The sequence below is a fragment of the Crotalus tigris genome, unplaced genomic scaffold, assembly GCF_016545835.1.
Source record: "Crotalus tigris isolate CLP2741 ecotype Arizona unplaced genomic scaffold, ASM1654583v1 scf7180000018335.1346539, whole genome shotgun sequence".
NCBI classification, from domain to species: domain Eukaryota; kingdom Metazoa; phylum Chordata; class Lepidosauria; order Squamata; family Viperidae; genus Crotalus; species Crotalus tigris.
Window position 1 is genome coordinate 471,029 of NW_024096950.1, and position 17,088 is coordinate 488,116.

Below are 17,088 nucleotides of genomic sequence, written 5' to 3' on the forward strand. Positions count from 1 at the left end.
GACAAAGGACCCAATCTAACCCCAGTTCCGTTGCTGCAGCGAGCGCCGTTTTCTCTGAGTGGCTGTCACGACGCGGTGTTCTCTAGCTGGGAAGGACTCCAACTTCCATTATTCCCCCCGGCACCTGGAGAATGGGTAATGCAGTCAAAATAAAATAAAATAAAATAAAATAAAATAAAATAAAATATAAAATAAAACAAAATAAAATAAAATAAAATAAAATAATAAAATAAAATAATAATAAAATAAAATAATAAAATAAAATAAAATAAAATAAAAAATAATAAAATAAAATATAAAATAAAATAATAAAATAATAATAATAATAAAATAAAATATATAATATAATATAAAATAAAATAATAAAATAATAAAATAAAATAAAATAATAATAAAATAAATAAATAAAATAAAATAAATAAATAAATAAATTAAATATGTTTGGGCAGCAGCCGTTTGGAAAAGCCAAACCCTTTGCAGATAATCTTAAGGTGAAGAATTCTTCTCCCTCCTCCGACTTCTTTTTGGATGTGCGTGGAAAATAACATATAGGGAAGTCGCGTAGATACCGGAATTGTTTAAGCATCTGGGCGGCTAGTGTTTTCTATAGAGATAGGGACGGATTAGAAGCGGCCCTTTGCATTCAGCAATTATCTAGGGCGGGGGTCTTCAAACCTGGCCCTTTTATGAGTTTTGGACTTCAACTCCCAGAATTCCTCAGCCAGGCATGCCTGGCTATTTATAAAAATATTTATAATATTTTATAAAATTATTTATCAAAATCATAAAGGTGAAATAAAAATTAAAAAGCTGGGATAAAGCAATTTTGTCTCTGTGGCTGACTTACTAAGTTCTTTGGGAGTCACTCTTTAAGTTAGATATGTCTCAGATGCCACTGACTGGTGAATTGGCTGCTCCTATCTTTTTAATTTTTTTTAAAACAGTTACGCCAGTGCATAACTGGCCAATTCACAGAGTTGTTCTGGTTCAAAGTGTCTCACAGTCTACTTTTCAATGTTCCTTCTCCGTGTAACCTATGATGGAAGGTTGGGGCTCAGAATCTGCAGAGGTTATTTCAATCAACTACTAAATATAAAGGAAGATTTATACAACTCTTAAAAAGAATCTCACCAACAAGGGGAGGAAATTGTGCTGTGTTCCTTCTTGATATTCTAGTGCAGTGGTTCTCAACCTTTTTAATGCCGCGACCCCCAACCGGTCGTAAGTCGAGGACTACTCAACCGGTCGTAAGTCGAGGACTACTCAACTGGTGCAGCACCGTTTGCAGAATGGGACTTTTGGCGGGCTCAGCAGGGCAGAGACAGCCTGGACAATTCCTATTGGCTTTTGAAAGCCAATAGAATTAGACTCTATTCAAGAGAGTCTATTCTATTGGCTTTCAAAAGCCAATAGAATAAAAGGGAGTAGCACAGCTAAGGAAAAGGGGGGGAAATGGCAGACTGCGTTGTTTGGTGACCCCCGTGAAATGGTCGTTCGACCCCAAATGGGGTCCCGACCCACAGGTTGAGAACCACTGTTCTAGTGGGAGACTTTGACAGTCTGCTGAGTAGGACTTAGTGGGTGGCCAAAAGGGTTTCTGAAGTCCACCAAGAGACCATCAACACAAAGTGAGGCGTTGTCTGTACCTAAGTAGGACCCTTTGAGACTTCAAAGAAGCTGAAATCGTACTAGCAATTTCTGACCTGATCCAGGAGGATTGCCTGCTGTTGCTCACCTTCCTATCTGCTATTGGTAATTTTTTTCTACTGGAAGTCAAGACAGCCATATAGGAGGATCCTACTTTCAGTCTACCTTTCTGTGTTGCTCTTTTAGGTCCAGCTGGGTTTTCTTGAAAGTTCAGGGGAGAAAGCTGAGGTACCAAAATTGTGACAAAACAATAGGCCCAACAGGTAAGTAGCATCCTGTTTAGCCTTTGTAAAGGGCTGGGCTGTGTAGTTTCAGCTGTAGATAGAGGCTGATGGGACGCAATTGTCCTTTACAGGATACAGTCGCTTCTCCAATGCAGAAAAACAAGCTAAGCCGGTGACTACAAAGATCTACCAGGTGAGCATGGAACAATTTCTGGAGCAAAACTGTACACACCTGCAAAAATGAATCAAGCTCCTACAGCATATGGCATCAACCGCAATGACATATGGATGCCATTGCCACCTTCGTTTGGCCTCTGTCCTCCTGGGCTGGAATATTTAACCCAACTTGATTGGTTATTAATCCACCAGAAATATGAAATTCTGGAACTGATCACCTCTTTTGAAACGGCCAACAAGTACGAAGTGAGAAACAGGCTTGGAGAAATGGTGTATTTTGCCAGAGAAGAAAACAACTTCTGTGTGAGGAATTGCTTGGGGACTTTGCGGCCGTTTACCATGGTGATCTCTAACCACGTGGGACAACAGGTCATCCACCTCGTGCGGCCTTTCCGTTGCGACGGCTGCTGTTGCCCGTGCTGCTTGCAAGAACTGGAAATCCAGGCTCCACCAGGCTTACCCGTTGGCTACCTCCAGCAGCTGTGGCACCCCTTTCTGCCCAAATTTGTAATCCAGAACGAAGCCCACCGAGATGTCCTGAAAATCATTGGACCTTTCATCACATCTGCCTGCTTTGGCAATGTGGTATTTGAAGTGACGGCACTAGATGAAAAGACCAGCGTGGGAAAGATTTCTAAGCAGTGGGGAGGTGTTCTCCAGGAGTTTTTCACCGACGTGGATTTCCTTGGAATTTCGTTCCCAATAGACCTTGATGTTAAAATGAAAGCAGTGTTGCTTGGGGCTGGTTTCATCCTTGACTTCATTTTCTTTGAAAATGCTGGACGGTGTACTGTTTGGTGTTAGAAGCGTCCCTGTATTATAAAACCTTTAGAGAAAGACCTTGTGTTTACCTTTTTCCTTGGCTAAAACGGAGGGTCAGGTTTGCTTACTAGAGATTACTTTGGGATAACCAATATTAAAACTTACTTTTGATAATATTTGGTCTGTAAACCTTTCACGCACTTGTAGGAAAAGAACTCTTTCAGGACGTGACTGTATTTTAGTCACCCTTTCCAAAGGAAAGGAAATAAATTTCCTTTCTCTTACAATTTGGTTAAGAAACTTTGGAGGTTTCTTTTTAAGATTTCTTTCATTTGTTCATCGTACTTTTTTTGAGATCTTATGGAAGAGTGCATAGAAATAACAATAAGAACGTATTCCAATTGTTATGGTTATATTATATCTGGTGCAGCTGTAGGACTGAAATACTCCATCTTAAGAAAGTGATGTAGAAGGAAGAACACACTGCAATCTATGTTGACTGGAGTTATAGATAAATCTTTGGTATATTAAATACAGACAAATAGTCCCCAACTTATAATTGTTTGTTTAGTGACTGTTCAGGGTTATACAGTACTGAAAAAAGAGACTTACAACCAGTTCTCACACCTATGCCCATTGCAACGTCCCTGGGGTCATATGTTCCGAATTCAGACACTTGACAACAGCTGCAATGTCCCAGAGTCGTCTGATCATCATTTGCAACCTTCCCAGCTGGTTTCCAAAAAGTCATGGAGAAGCCAAATTTGCTTTAAAAACACGGTGGTCCATTTAACAGCTGCAATAAAGAAGCTCGTAAAATCAAATGCACAACAATTAATGAGTGCATGGAAGTTCTGCTCCCAATAGTGGTCATAAGATAAGGACAGCTTATAGAGAGAATTATAACATAATTAGGCAATAGTGGACAGTGCTATACTTTGTACCTTGGCATGACTGGAGGTTAAAACATATAAGGAGCGGTTGCTAGAATTGGGTATGTCTAGTTTAACGAAGAGAAGGACGAGGGGGGACATGATAGCAGTATTCCAATATCTCAGGGGCTGCCACAAAGAAGAGGGAGTCAAGCTATTTTCCAAAGCGGCTGAAGGCAGGACAAGAAGCAACGGGTGGAAACTAATCAAGGAGAGAAGCAACCTAGAACTAAGGAGAAACTTCCTGACAGTGAGAACAATTAATCAGTGGAACAGCCTGCCTCCAGAAGCAGTAAATGCTCCAACACTGGAAGTTTTTAAGAAGAGACTGGACAGCCATTTGTCCGAAATGATGTAGGGTTTCCTGCCTGAGCAGGGGGTTGGACTAGATGGCCTCCAAGGTCCCTTTCAACTTTACTACTATTACATAACCTACTCACGTCCACCTGGTGGAAAGGAGGAGGCAGACGTATCTCGTAGTATTGAACAAAACTTTACTCCTTACATTCTTCCACATGGCGCAACGGAAATATGAAAGGGCAGCACATTTGCTGTGATGTCATAATGCGGTTTTGCTTATTTGTCATCCTGATGGCCGATGTGAACGCATCTGGTTTTAGGGTTTCTATTATGACGGTGAAAAATGAGATTCAATAGCAATAGCAACAGCATTTTAGACTACTATACCACTTCGCAGGGCTTTACCCCCTTCGCTAAGTGGTTTACAGAGCAGCCTATTGCCTCCCCCCAACAATCTGGGTCCTCATTTTACCGACATCGGAAGGATGGAAGGCTGAGTCAACCTTGAGCTGGTGAGAATCGAACTGCCGAACTGCAGGCAGTCATCAGTCAGCAGAATTAGCCGGCACTACTGCATTCTAACCACTGCACCACTATGAAAAGTAATATTTCCTTCTCCATTTGTTCCTCAATTTCATTCCATTCAGATGTTTTAGCAGTTGAAACTGGAAAAATAATCCTTGGCATACCATTGTTTTGTAACCTGCATTTCGTTCTCTACCTAATCACTATCTTTCACTACACATTGCTGCGGACAATGAACATGCTACTTAAAGCCATCACCACACTTTGCCTCTTCAACCAGATCCAGATAGAACGGTGCTTTTCAACCTTGACAACGTTAAGCTGCGTGGACTTCAACTCCCAGGGACACTGCAACCGTCAGAAATATGAGCCAATTGCCAAGCACTGGAATTTGGATTCCGTGACCTTGGGGATGCTGCAACAGTCGTAAGTGTGAACAATGGTCATAATTCATTTTTTTGTAACTTTGAATGGCTACTAAATAAATGGTTGTAAGTTGAGGACTACCTGCATTTATTAAACTTGTAATCAACCTAATGATTTGTTCCTTTGGTTTTGGCATGCTACCTTTTGTGAGCCCAATGATTGTGGTTTGAAAGCTACGGTTTTTTAACAGAACATAGAATAGCAGAGTTGGAAGGGATCTTGGAGATCTTCTAGTCCAATCCCCTGCTCAGCAGCAACTGTTTGATCCCAACCATTCAAAATCCAAATTAACTGATGAGTTTATTTGCAAAAGAATGGGTACCCTGCTGCATTTTATTCTCTCTTTTTAACTTGGCTCAGCTCTGACCTTGAAATCGTATCTCTATTCATATTGGATGAACTTGAGTTTATTATTAGCTCGGGAATATATTCTTCACAAGGACAGCATCTGGCAGGATTTGTTTTTAGCCATACAATTTCATTAGGAAAATGGTCACAGTGATGGCAGACAAATGATGGCTTATATTACTCTTGAATTGCACTGCACTGCAAAATGACTCCTGTAAGAACATACACTGAATTTCTTAACTGGTAACTATACCAACAAGCCAGAAAGATCTCACTATGACGGGGGTCTTCGAACTTGGCCCTTTTATGACTTGTGGACTTCAACTCCCAGAATTCCTCAGCCAGGCATGCTGGCTGAGGAATTCTGGGAGATAATACTAATACTAATACTACTAATAATAATAATATTAATAATAATAAAGTTGGAAGGGACGGAGGTCATCGAGTCCAACCCCCTGCTCAGGCAGGAATCCTACACTATTTTGGACAAATGGCTGTCCAGTCTCTTCTTAAAAACTTCCAGTGTTGGAACATTCACCGCTTCTGGAGGCAGGTTGTTTCATTGGTTAATTGTTCTAACTGTCAGGAAATTTCTCTTTAGTTCTAGGTTGCTGCTCTCCTTGATTAGTTTCAATCCATTGCTTCTTGTCCTGCCTTCAGGTGCTTTGGAGAATAGCTTGACTCCCTCTTCTTTGTGGCAGCCCCTGAGATATTGGAATCCTGCTATCATGTCCCCCTCGTCCTTCTCTTCACTAAACTAGACATACCCAATTCCAGCAACCGTTCCTTATATGTTTTAGCCTCCAGTCCCCTAATCATCTTTGTTGCTCTTCTATGTACTCTTTCCAGAGTCTCAACATTTTTACATTGTGATGACCAAAACTGGATGCAGTATTCCAAATGTGGCCTTACCAAGGCATTGTAAAGTGGTATTAATACTTCACGTGATCTTGATTCTATCCCTCTGTTAATGCAGCCTAGCACTGTGTTGGCTTTTTTGGCAGCTGCAGCACATGGCTGGCTCATATTTAAGTGATTGTCCACTAGGACTCTGAGATCCCTCTCACAGTTACTACTATTGAGCAAGGTACCCCCTACTATACCTGTACATTTGGTTTTTCTTGCCTAAATGTAGAACCTTACTTTTTTCACCATTGAATTTCATTTTGTTAGATAGCACCCAGTGTTCAAGTCTGTCCAAGTCCTCCTGTATCCTAAGTCTGTCTTCTGGAGTGTTGGCTATTCCTGCCAGCTTGGTGTCATCCGCAAATTTGATGAGTTCCCCATCTATCCCCTCGTCCAAATCATTGATGAAGATGTTGAAGAGCACTGGGCCTAGAACATAAAAGGGCCAAGTTTGAAGACCTCTGGTGTAGAGGTTAAGGTGCTGGCCTGGAAACTAGGAGATGATGAATTCCTGCTTTAAGCATAAAAGATGGCTAAATGACTTTGGGTCCATCACAAGGTGGATGTGAGTCCTAGTACTGCTTTAGGCATGAAAGCTGAACTTTGGGCCAATCATCAGGAGACAGTGAGTTCTAAGCATGAAAGCAGGTTGGATGACTGGGCCAATCAATCTTTCTAAGCCCAACCCACCTCACAGCATTGTTGTGGGAAAATAGGAGCAGGAAAGAGCATTAAGTATGTTCACCACTTTGTGCTATTTATAAAAAACAATAAAGGTGGAATAAAAATAAAAAAAGTTGGGATAAAACAACTTTTTCTCTGTGGTTGACTTACTAAGTGCTTTGGGATTTATTGTTTAAGTTAGATAGGTCTCAAACGCCACTGACTGATGAGTTGGCTGGTCCTATCTTTTTAACTTTTAGGAACAATTATGCCAGTGCATAATTGGCCAATTCACAGAGTTGTTATGATTCCTAGTGTCTCACAATCCACTTGCCTGTGTTGCATCTCCATGTAACTGTTGAAAGAAAAGTCTTCATCATGGTGCAGTCCAAAACGGGAATAAGCAACATGGCGACTGCTTTAGAAAGAAGGTTGCAGTTTATTGAAGAGCCAGACAGAAAGATGGCTCTGGCAGGAAAGAGAAGAGAAAAGGGGCTGAGCACATGTAGGGAGTGGGTTTTTATACCCTCTGGAGCCTTTTGTTTGGAGTTGCTTCCTGTTCCTGTGGCATGAACTTTGACCTGAGTCTGAGTGTGCTTTTCTGGTATTCTGATGGTGATGGGTTAATCCTATTATGACTAACGGTCATATCCTGCTTCCCTGGGGCTGGGCTGATGACTCTTAGATTTTGGGTAGGGTATGTAGATTTTAGGTCTTTGTCTTCTTAATCTCCTAGCTCCCTGGATTTACATCTGCATTTCTACAGAGCTGATTTCTGCTTGGGGGAGGGAGACTTGGGGCTATCAAGAAAACTGGGCATGCTTTCCTGCCTCTTTAAGATCCTTGGAGGAAATATATTTTTCTGCCCTTTTAATATTTCTTTCTCGGGGGGGGGGGGGCTGACCTCCCACATAACCTATGATGGAAGACTTGGGCTCAAAATTCACACAACTTATTTAGATCAACTATTTTGTATAAAGGAAGATTTATACAACTCTTAAAAAGAATTTCACTGGTGTAGGAAACCCTGCCCCTGGAATAAAATATTCTTTATTCATAATATGAAAAAGAGGCAATATAAAATATTTTCTCTGAAGGAGAAGAGGAGAGACATGTTCTTAAAGACAGAAAGCAGCCCGTCTTCCTGCTATAGGAAAACAGTCTCAAGCAAAAACCTGAAGAGGCTAATCTTTAGGATTGGAGATTTTCTAATCCATTCAGAAAGACTGGGCCAAACTATTGATAAACAAAGGACAGCAAGAAACCTTAAATAAGCAACACAATAGAGAAGGCTAAATTGACAAGATTAGCTCAGACAAACAAAACACCTAGGATTTGCATTTCCCCTGTTGCCTGTAGAGCCAGCCATGAACCCTACATGACCCCATAAGAATCTGGCAGCAGCCATTAGAACAGTGGTTCTCAACCTTTCTAATGCCGCGGCCCCATAATACAGTTCCCCATGTTGTGGTGACCCCCAACCACTTATACATCACCGGGTGCCAGGCGCGTGGCCAAAGAAAAGGGGAAAAAAATGGCGGACAGCCTTGTTTGGCAACCCCCGTGAAATGGTTGTTCGACCCCAAATGGGGTCCTGACCCACAGGTTGAGAACCACTGCGTTAGAATATTAAAAGGGCACAATCAAGCACAGGTCAATGTACATTTCACAAGGAACAGGCATCCCAATAACAAAGCCCCAAAGGATGTATAAAAACCCACCTTCTCTCAACTCCATTTTGTCAGCTGTCACAAAACCGCTTGCTGTTGTTGGTTCTGCTCCTCAATAAACAGAGATTTTATTTCCTAAGCAGCCAGCCTCCATTTTATTTTTCAGCATCTTTCTCCCGGCTTGGAATTGGACCTGATTTTTCTTCCCACACCGAGAAGGGGAGGAAATTGTGCTGTGTTCCTTCTTGATATTCTAGTGTAGGCATGTCAAACTGCTGGCCCATGGGCCGGATGCATCATAACAAAACCGCACCCACCCCATTGCCAGCAATGGGGAAAAAGTCGCAATATGTGCATGACATCGCATGACGTCATGGATTTGACATGCCTGTTCCAGTGGGAGAATTTGACAATCTGCTGAATAGGACTTAATTGGCTGCCAAAAAGGTTTCTGAAGTCCACCAAGAGACCATCAACACAAAATGAGGCGTTGTCTGTACCTAAGCAGGACCCTTTGAGACTTCAAAGAAGCTGAAACAGCATTAGCAATTTCTGACCTGATCCAGGAGGATTGCCAGCTGTTGCTCACCTTCCCATCTGCTTATCCGATGCATTGGTAATTTTCCCCACTGGGAGAAAAGACAGCTATATAAGAGGATCCTACTTTTAGTTTACCTGCCTATGTTGCTTTTTTAAGTCCAGCGGGGTTTTCTTGAAAGTTCAGGGGAGAAAGCTGAGGTACAAAAATTGTGACAAAACAATAGGCCCAACAGGTAAGTAGCATCCTGTTTAGCCTTTGTAAAGGGCTGGGCTGTGTAGTTTTAGATGTAGACAGAGGCTGATGGGACCCAATTGTCCTTTACAGGATACAGTCGCTTCTCCAATGCAGAAGAACAAGCTAAGCTGGTAACTACAAAAATCTACCAGGTGAGCATGGAAGAATTTCTGGAGCAAAACTGTACAGACCTGCAAAAATGAACCAACCTCCTACAGCTATAACAGCATATGGCCTCAATCCCAATAGCCTGTGGATGCCATTGCCACCTTCGTTTGCCATCTGTCCTCCTGGGCTGGAATATTTAACCCAACTTGATTGGTTATTAATCCACCAGAAATATGAAATTCTGGAACTGATCACCTCTTTTGAAACGGCCAACAAGTACGAAGTGAGAAACAGGCTTGGAGAAATGGTGTATTTTGCCACAGAAGAAAACAACTTCTGTGTGAGGAATTGCCTTGGATCTTTGCGGCCGTTTACCATGGTGATCTCTAACCACGTGGGACAACAGGTCATCCATCTCGTGCGACCTTTCCGTTGTGACGGCTGTTGTTGCCCGTGCTGCTTGCAAGAACTGGAAATCCAGGCCCCACCAGGCTTACCTGTTGGCTACATCCAGCAGCTGTGGCATCCCTGTCTGCCCAAATTTGTAATCCAGAACGAAGCCCACCGAGATGTCCTGAAAATCATTGGACCTTTCATCACATCCGCCTGCTTTGGCAATGTGGTATTTGAAGTGACCGCACTAGATGAAAAGACCAGTGTGGGAAAGATTTCTAAGCAGTGGGGAGGTATTCTCCAGGAGTTTTTCACCGACGTGGATTTCCTTGGAATTTCATTCCCGTTAGACCTTGATGTTAAAATGAAAGCAGTGATGCTTGGGGCTGGTTTTCTCCTTGATTTCATTTTCTTTGAAGCAGGAGGAAACGATAACGAACGATATTCTGTTTGGTTTTAAAAGCTGGCCGTCCCTGTATTATAAAAAGTTTAGAGAAAGTCCTTGTGTTTATCTAGTCTTCTTTGGCTAAACTGGAAAGTCAAGTTTGCTTACTAGAGGTTTTTTTTTTTTGGTTGAGTAACAAATATTAAAGCTGATTTTTGATAATATTTGGCCCATTAACCTTTCGTGCAGTTCTATTCCAGGATGTGACTATATTCTAGATGGCCTTTCAAACAGCTTATACTTTGAGAACAAGTTTTCTTTCTCTTATGGTTTGTGTAAAAATTGTTGAATTAGGTTCCTTTCATTTGTTCATCATATTTTTTGAAGGGAACAACACATTGCAACCTATATTGATTTAGTTGTAGATAAATGGTATATTTAATACAAATAGTCCCCAACTTATGACCGTTTGTTTGGTGACTGTTCAAAGTTATACGGTGCTGAGAAAAGTGATCCTCGCACTTACACACTAGTTTGGATAATGAAATGTCTGCAAGAAAACAACCAAGCTCCGAGAGCACCAAGGTTCCCCCCTCCACTTTATATTGTGTGGACGTCCATTCCCAGAATTCCTCAGCCCCCAGCACGCTGGCTGAGGAATTAGTAATAGTAATAGTAGTAAAGTTGGAAGGGACCTTGGAGGTCATCTAGTCCAACCCCCTGCTCGGGCAGGAAACCCTACACCATTTCGGACAAATGGCTGTCCAGTCTCTTCTTAAAAACTTCCAGTGTTGGAGCATTTACTGCTTCTGGGAGTTGAAGTTCAAATATCCTCAAGTCCCTAAGAATCTGAGCAAGCGCGTTCAACCCAGCCTTGCTTGGATTCGCTCAATTGTTTCCCCTCTCCCGCCGCCCTTGGAAGGGCTCATGCGTCAATGGTGCCAGCCAGCTTTTCCTGGCAGCGGCTGGGGTTGCTCTTTCGTCACGTGACGGGTGGGATCGGCATGGCGGCGCCCTGCTCAGCCTCGCTCTCGCGTCGCAGCCCGGTGACGTCAGGTCTCGGCGCTGGGGCGAGAGGCGGGGCCGCGGGGGTCGACGGCGATGGGGCTCGCTGAGGAGGAAGAAGCGGGTGGAAGGCGGCTTCGCGGCTGCTGACCCTCCGCGGAGAGCGAGCGGGGGGCCGGTCGTCCCGGACAGGGCTGGGGAGCGGCGGCGGGTAAGGGCGGGCCGTGGCGGTGGCAGGCCTCTTTCCTGAGTGGGTCCCGGGGAAGGCCCGGCTGAGAGGAGGAAAGCGACCCTCCGCGGCCTCCTCCGCCTCGGCGAGCCTGCCCGGCTTCTAGAGAGGCCCGAGCCGGGGATGCCCCTTTGCCCCGTCTCGAAATCCCCCGGGGTAGCCCCTTAGGCGCGCCCTGGAAGGTCTCGGGGAGGGAAGTGGGGCCGAGAAGGGTTGGGGGCGCCTCCACGGAGCAGAACGGAATCCTCCCCCCCTTTTTTTCCTCCTCGAACGGGGTAAAACGAATTGTAGTGATTTCTTCAGGGAGTCAGGAGTGGGAGGGATCTCGAGACCTGGGGTGGCTTTGCCCGGGGGGGGGGGGGGTTATCTAAAGGGCCGTCAACGCCTGAAGGGGACAAGCTCAGTATTAGGGTGAGTCTTGGGATGGGAGACCACGAAGAGATCCCCGGTGGATAGCTTGGCCAGGGAGTTAGAAAGGCGTCCCCACTGCTGAGAAAGCTGCCTTGTATTCCCCCCAAAGCCAACTCTTCGTTTGATGGTTTGGGGATATCCGGCCTCCCTTAGATGGGAGGGTTTAAATGTGTGGATTTGAGCGTTTTTGTTCTAAAACCTAGCGGAGAAGCAAATTAGAAAAAAATAATCCCTGAAAGAAATCACCACCACCCTTCGCATCTATACAGGTAGTCCTCGAGTTACAACCATTCGTTTAGTGACCGAAGTTACAATGGCATTGGAAAAAAATGGACTTTTGACCCTTTTTCACACTTACAAGCATTGCAGCCTCTCCACAGACATGAGATTTACATTCGGGTGCTTGACAACTGACTCGTATTTATGACGCTTGCAGTGTCCCGGGGTTCAGGTGATCCCCTTTTGCGACCTTCTGACAAACAAAGTCAATGGGGAAGCCAGTGCTACTGATTTAAGAACTGCAGTGATTCACTTAACAAATGTGGTGAGAAAAGTTACAAAATGGGGCAAAACTCACACAACAAATTTCTCACTTAGCAATATTAATATTGGGCTCCATTGTGGTCGTACATTGAGGACTACCTACAGGTAGTCCTTCCTATAGAAGTGACTTGCAAGTTCAAACACAGCTTCCTAAAATCTTGTCAGATAAGTGAGTTTCCCCTTGCGTTAGTCCCTTCTCATTATGTTGAGATTTTAAACAGTATGGAGTAGACTAGTGTACAGGTTGTCCTCGACCTATGACCATAATTGAGCCCCAAATTTCTGCTGCTAAGTGAGGCAGTTGCTAAGTGAATTTTGCCTCATTTTACAACTTTTCTCAGCATAGTTGTTAGGTGAATCACTGCAGTTGTTATGTTAGGGGCACAATTGTTAATTGAATCTGGCTTCCCCATTGGCTTTGCTTTTCACAGGTTCACAAAAGGTGATCACATGACCTCAGGACACGGCAACCATCATAAATATGAGTCGGCTGCCAAGCATCTGCATTGTGATCATGTGACCATGGGGAAGTTGTGATGGTTGTGTGAAAAAGGGTCACGACTCCCTTTTTTCAGTACTGTTGTAACATCAAACGGTCACTAAATGAACTGTTATAAGTTAAGGACAACCTGTAGTCCATCCACAGGGAAGTCCCTTTAGTAGTAAGCAACATGATATGTGCTTCAGTTTCACTATCTGCTCGATAAGAAATTTATATTCGATATAGGTGTTGTGACCTATATGCTGGGGATTTGTTTGGAAATTCATAATTGAATTATTCCATGGATGAAAATCAGAGAAACAAATCAATAACCTAATTTTTAGATTGGCCGCAATCTGAGATTTCTCTGTACTGTATGTGTTAACCTGGGATAAATCCTGTTTGAATTCAGAAGACTCTCCTTGTTCCAATATCTAGGCTAATGTTGTTTTCTTTAATCAACAGATAAACACATGAATGTGGCACTGTGGTTGTACATGAACAATCACAAAGTTAAAAAGCAGTAATAGTTGAGCCACTGTACATCTTTACATATTTTGAGTACTAGGCCCACCATATTGCATCATAATACATATTTTAGTTTTATGTTAATGTACCATGAAAATGCGATTTGTTGAATTTGTGTATTTAGTGTGTGTATGAACACATCTGGAAGTTTTCTTTAATTCCTGGAATGTTTTTTCTTTCTTTGTGTAGCAAACAAGAAGGATAAATTGGAGATTATCAAGATGAGCAGAAAGCCTCCACATCGTCCTGGGATCACATTTGAAATTGGTGCTCGCTTAGAAGCCCTGGATTATCTACAAAAATGGTATGGAACCTGATTACAGCTGATCCTCAATTTATGACTACAACTGAACCCAACATTTATGTTGCTAAGGGAGACATTTGTTTGTTAAGTGAGTTTTGCCCCATTTTGTGACTTTTCTTGCAACAGTTATTAAGTGAATCACTGCAGGTGTTAAGTTAATCCAATGGCTGTTAAGTGAACCTGGTTTCCCCATTGACTTTGCTTGTTAGAAGTTCACAAAAGATGGTCACATGACCCCCCGGGGAAACTGCAACTGACATAAATACATGACAGTTGCCAGGTGTCTGAATTTTGATCATGTGACCCTAGGGATGCTGCAACAGTTGTAAGTGTGGAAAATTGACATAAGTCACTTTTTTTCAGTGCTGTTGTAACTTCAAAGGGTTACTAAATAAACTGTTGTAAATCGAGAACTACCTGTATACTGCTGGCTTAGTAGAAGACATCTTCATACGATGCATGATAGCTCCATGCCAATACATATAGAAGTAAAGAATTCAGTATACATCATATACATACCACTTTCAACGTAACCAATTAGTCTGGAAGCTTTTCCTGTTTCTGTGTGCAGACATAGACAGATAGGCAGACGCACATAATCACACAAACAAACACACGCATTCTGTAGCTATATTTGATTTTGTATTACACAGTCAAGAATGAAATTTAAAAACATTGCCAGTTTAATGAGTCAGGATCATATACATTACTGTGGGTAACCTTACCAAAACATGCAGTGTTCTTTAAATTGATCTCTTGCCTGATATAAAACCAGCCCCAATGCTTTGTGCTTTTGAAAAAAATAGTTAAAAATCTGGCTTTTTCTCTAGGCATTTGGGTTGAGTCAGAAGTCAGGGAGGGGCCTCCTTGTGATTTGTTTTTTAATTATCGTGCTTTGTTTCTAATTTTAAGCACTGAGTACTATTTTAATGAAGTTTGGCATGTGTTCTATAATGTTTATTTGTGTTGCACACTGCCCTGGGTCACATTCCTGGTGTTGGGCTCATAAACGTTTGAAATAAATAAATAGTTGCAAGTGTTTCACTTGAAAGACTCGTAATATATAGTAGCAGGTTTTTCATCTTGCTCCCATTATCCCTATTTTGCATGATTCAGTGATTATTTTGCTTGAGATGCACAGTGGGAATAAAATTTCTTTTTTTTTTTAAAAAAAAGAGAAGCTCTTATACTGTAATAGCTTTATATAATTTTGATGAAGGTGGTCTTGTGTTTGTGCTTAAAAGTTCTTTAAATTTTTCCTCAATTTTTCTTCCTTTTTTTTTAAAAAAAAGCATGAATTTTGCACCATAGGACAGTCATCTATGATTTCTTGATATCCACTGATTCACAAAATATCCCTTTATAAGAAAAAAAGTCATCTGTTTTGTAAAAATGGATCCTTTCATAATGCCACATTTGAATACAGTTTAGAGAAAATAGAGTGGTGCTTGTAATACCTTAGAGCAGTGGTTCTCAACCTGTGGGTCGGGACCCCATTTGGGGTCGAACGACCATTGCATGGGGGTCGCCAAACAACGCAGTCCGCCATTTTTTCCCCCTTTTCCTTAGCTGTGCTACTCCCTTTTATTCTATTGGCTTTTGAAAGCCAATAGAATAGACTCTCTTGAATAGAGTCTAATTCTATTGGCTTTCAAAAGCCAATAGGAATTGTCCAGGCTGTCTCTGCCCTGCTGAGCCCGCCAAAAGTCCCATTCTGCAAACGGTGCTGCACCAGTTGAGTAGTCCTCGACTTACGACCGGTTGAGTAGTCCTTGAGTTACGACAGGTTGGGGTCGCAGCATTAAAAAGGTTGAGAACCACTGCCTTAGAGACCAGTGAGTAGGCAGCATAAAAATAGGTATCATAAATACACAAATTAACATGAACTGGTACCTATATCACACTAATTGATACAAGTAAGAATCGTAAAATAAGATAAATTGGTTGAGAGTAAATCGGATTTGGATCAGGAAAAATATGGTCTCTTCTAAAGTATACAAAAGTCACCATTGGACACCCAATGGTTTTTCATCTGTGGAAATACACGATTTTCTTGTATTTAAAAATAGGATGTTGAGAATTTAAATTGTTCAACTTGATAATAAGCACCTCTTCCTTGAAAGAATGCTTTTATATTCCCCAATCAGCACAAGTACGCAAGAGACTTTTTTTTTCCTCTTCACTAATTAATAGAGCAAAAGATAGTATTGTCATTTAGCTTGGGAGTTATTCAGAATTGAAATTCAGGATATTGCTGTAATGAAATGGGTAGTTACTACGGTAGCTCTTAACACCTGATCAACTGTCTGGTTACCTTTCAGCAAATTCAGATTTTAGTGCAATGCATATACTCCACCCCTGTGGATATTCCATTACTACAGGAAATACCTGTTTTTCACATTGTAGAGAAAATAGTTTTCAAATATGGGCTAGGATATTTGATACGCTTGCAAGTATAGAATTCCCCGCTATTCATGGAAATAGTGACCCTGCCAAGGAACTTTTGTTGTAGATTCTTGGATTGCAGTATTCCCTGGAATTAAAAAAAAAAAATTCCTTGAAATTTTTCCTTGTAAAATATCTCGCATCATAGAAACACCAAGGGTTGTTGCATTTTTGGAAACAAAGTATATACAGTGAGGGGAAAGAGTATTTGATCCCCTGCTGATTTTGTACGTTTGCCCACTGACAAAGAAATGATCAGTCTGTAATTTTAATGATAGGTTTATTGTAACAGTGAGAGACAGAATAACAACAAAAATGCAGAAAAACGCATTTCAAAAAAGTTATAAATTGATTCACATTTTAATGAGTGAAATAAGTATTTGATCTCCTATCAATCAGCAAGATTTCTGGCTCCCAGGTGTCTTTTATACAGGTAACGAGCTGAGATTAGGAGCACTCTCTTAAAGGGAGTGCTCTTAATCTCAGCTTGTTACCTGTATAAAAGATACCTGTCCACAGAAGCAATCAATCAGATTCCAAACTCTCCACCATGGCCAAGACCAAAGAGCTGTCCAAGGATGCCAGGAACAAGATTGTAGAGCTACACAAGGCTGGAATGGGCTATAAGACTATTGCCAAGTAGCTTGGCGAAAAGGTGACAACAGTTGGCGCGATTATTAGCAAATGGAAGAAACACAAAATAACTGTCAGTCTCCCTCAGTCTGGGGCTCCATGCAAGATCTCACCTCATGGAGTTTCAATGATCATAAGAACGGTGAGGAATCAGCCCAGAACTACAAGGGAGGATCTTGTCAATGATCTCAAGGCAGCTGGACCATAGTCACCAAGAAAACAATTGGTAACACACTACGCCGTGAAGGACTGAAATCCTGCAGCACCT

The 17,088-nt window shown here is 42.0% G+C and overlaps 3 protein-coding genes across 7 annotated transcripts in view; all 3 read left to right on the forward strand.

Annotated features, from left to right (window-relative positions):
• LOC120311223 (phospholipid scramblase 1-like) lies at window positions 1–2,900 on the forward strand. The gene is made up of 3 exons (XM_039350452.1): window positions 1–135; window positions 1,834–1,910; window positions 2,003–2,900. The coding sequence occupies exon 3, from the start codon at window positions 2,112–2,114 to the stop codon at window positions 2,850–2,852; it is 741 nt and encodes a 246-aa protein (XP_039206386.1). The 5' UTR covers window positions 1–135; window positions 1,834–1,910; window positions 2,003–2,111; the 3' UTR covers window positions 2,853–2,900.
• Window positions 2,901–9,404: 6,504 nt separating this feature from the next.
• LOC120311233 (phospholipid scramblase 1-like) lies at window positions 9,405–10,316 on the forward strand. Its single transcript, XM_039350472.1, has one exon. The coding sequence runs from the start codon at window positions 9,555–9,557 to the stop codon at window positions 10,314–10,316; it is 762 nt and encodes a 253-aa protein (XP_039206406.1). The 5' UTR covers window positions 9,405–9,554.
• Window positions 10,317–11,306: 990 nt separating this feature from the next.
• The window catches only part of PHF20L1 (PHD finger protein 20 like 1), a 66,259-nt gene continuing 60,477 nt past the window's right edge, over window positions 11,307–17,088 (forward strand). For 4 of the 5 annotated variants that reach the window (XM_039350453.1, XM_039350456.1, XM_039350454.1 and 1 more), the window contains exons 1-2: window positions 11,307–11,457; window positions 13,628–13,742. In XM_039350453.1, the coding sequence (XP_039206387.1) occupies window positions 13,660–13,742 (83 nt within the window). In that variant the 5' untranslated portion in view covers window positions 11,307–11,457; window positions 13,628–13,659. Of the gene's footprint in view, window positions 11,458–13,627; window positions 13,743–17,088 lie in introns of those variants that run through there. The other variant, XM_039350457.1, reaches the window with a different exon arrangement.

Coding starts and splice junctions, on each gene's coding strand:
- LOC120311233 (XM_039350472.1), top strand. CDS start 9,555: ATGAACCAACCTCCTACAGCTATAACAGCATATGGCCTCAATCCCAAT.
- LOC120311223 (XM_039350452.1), top strand. CDS start 2,112: ATGAATCAAGCTCCTACAGCATATGGCATCAACCGCAATGACATATGG.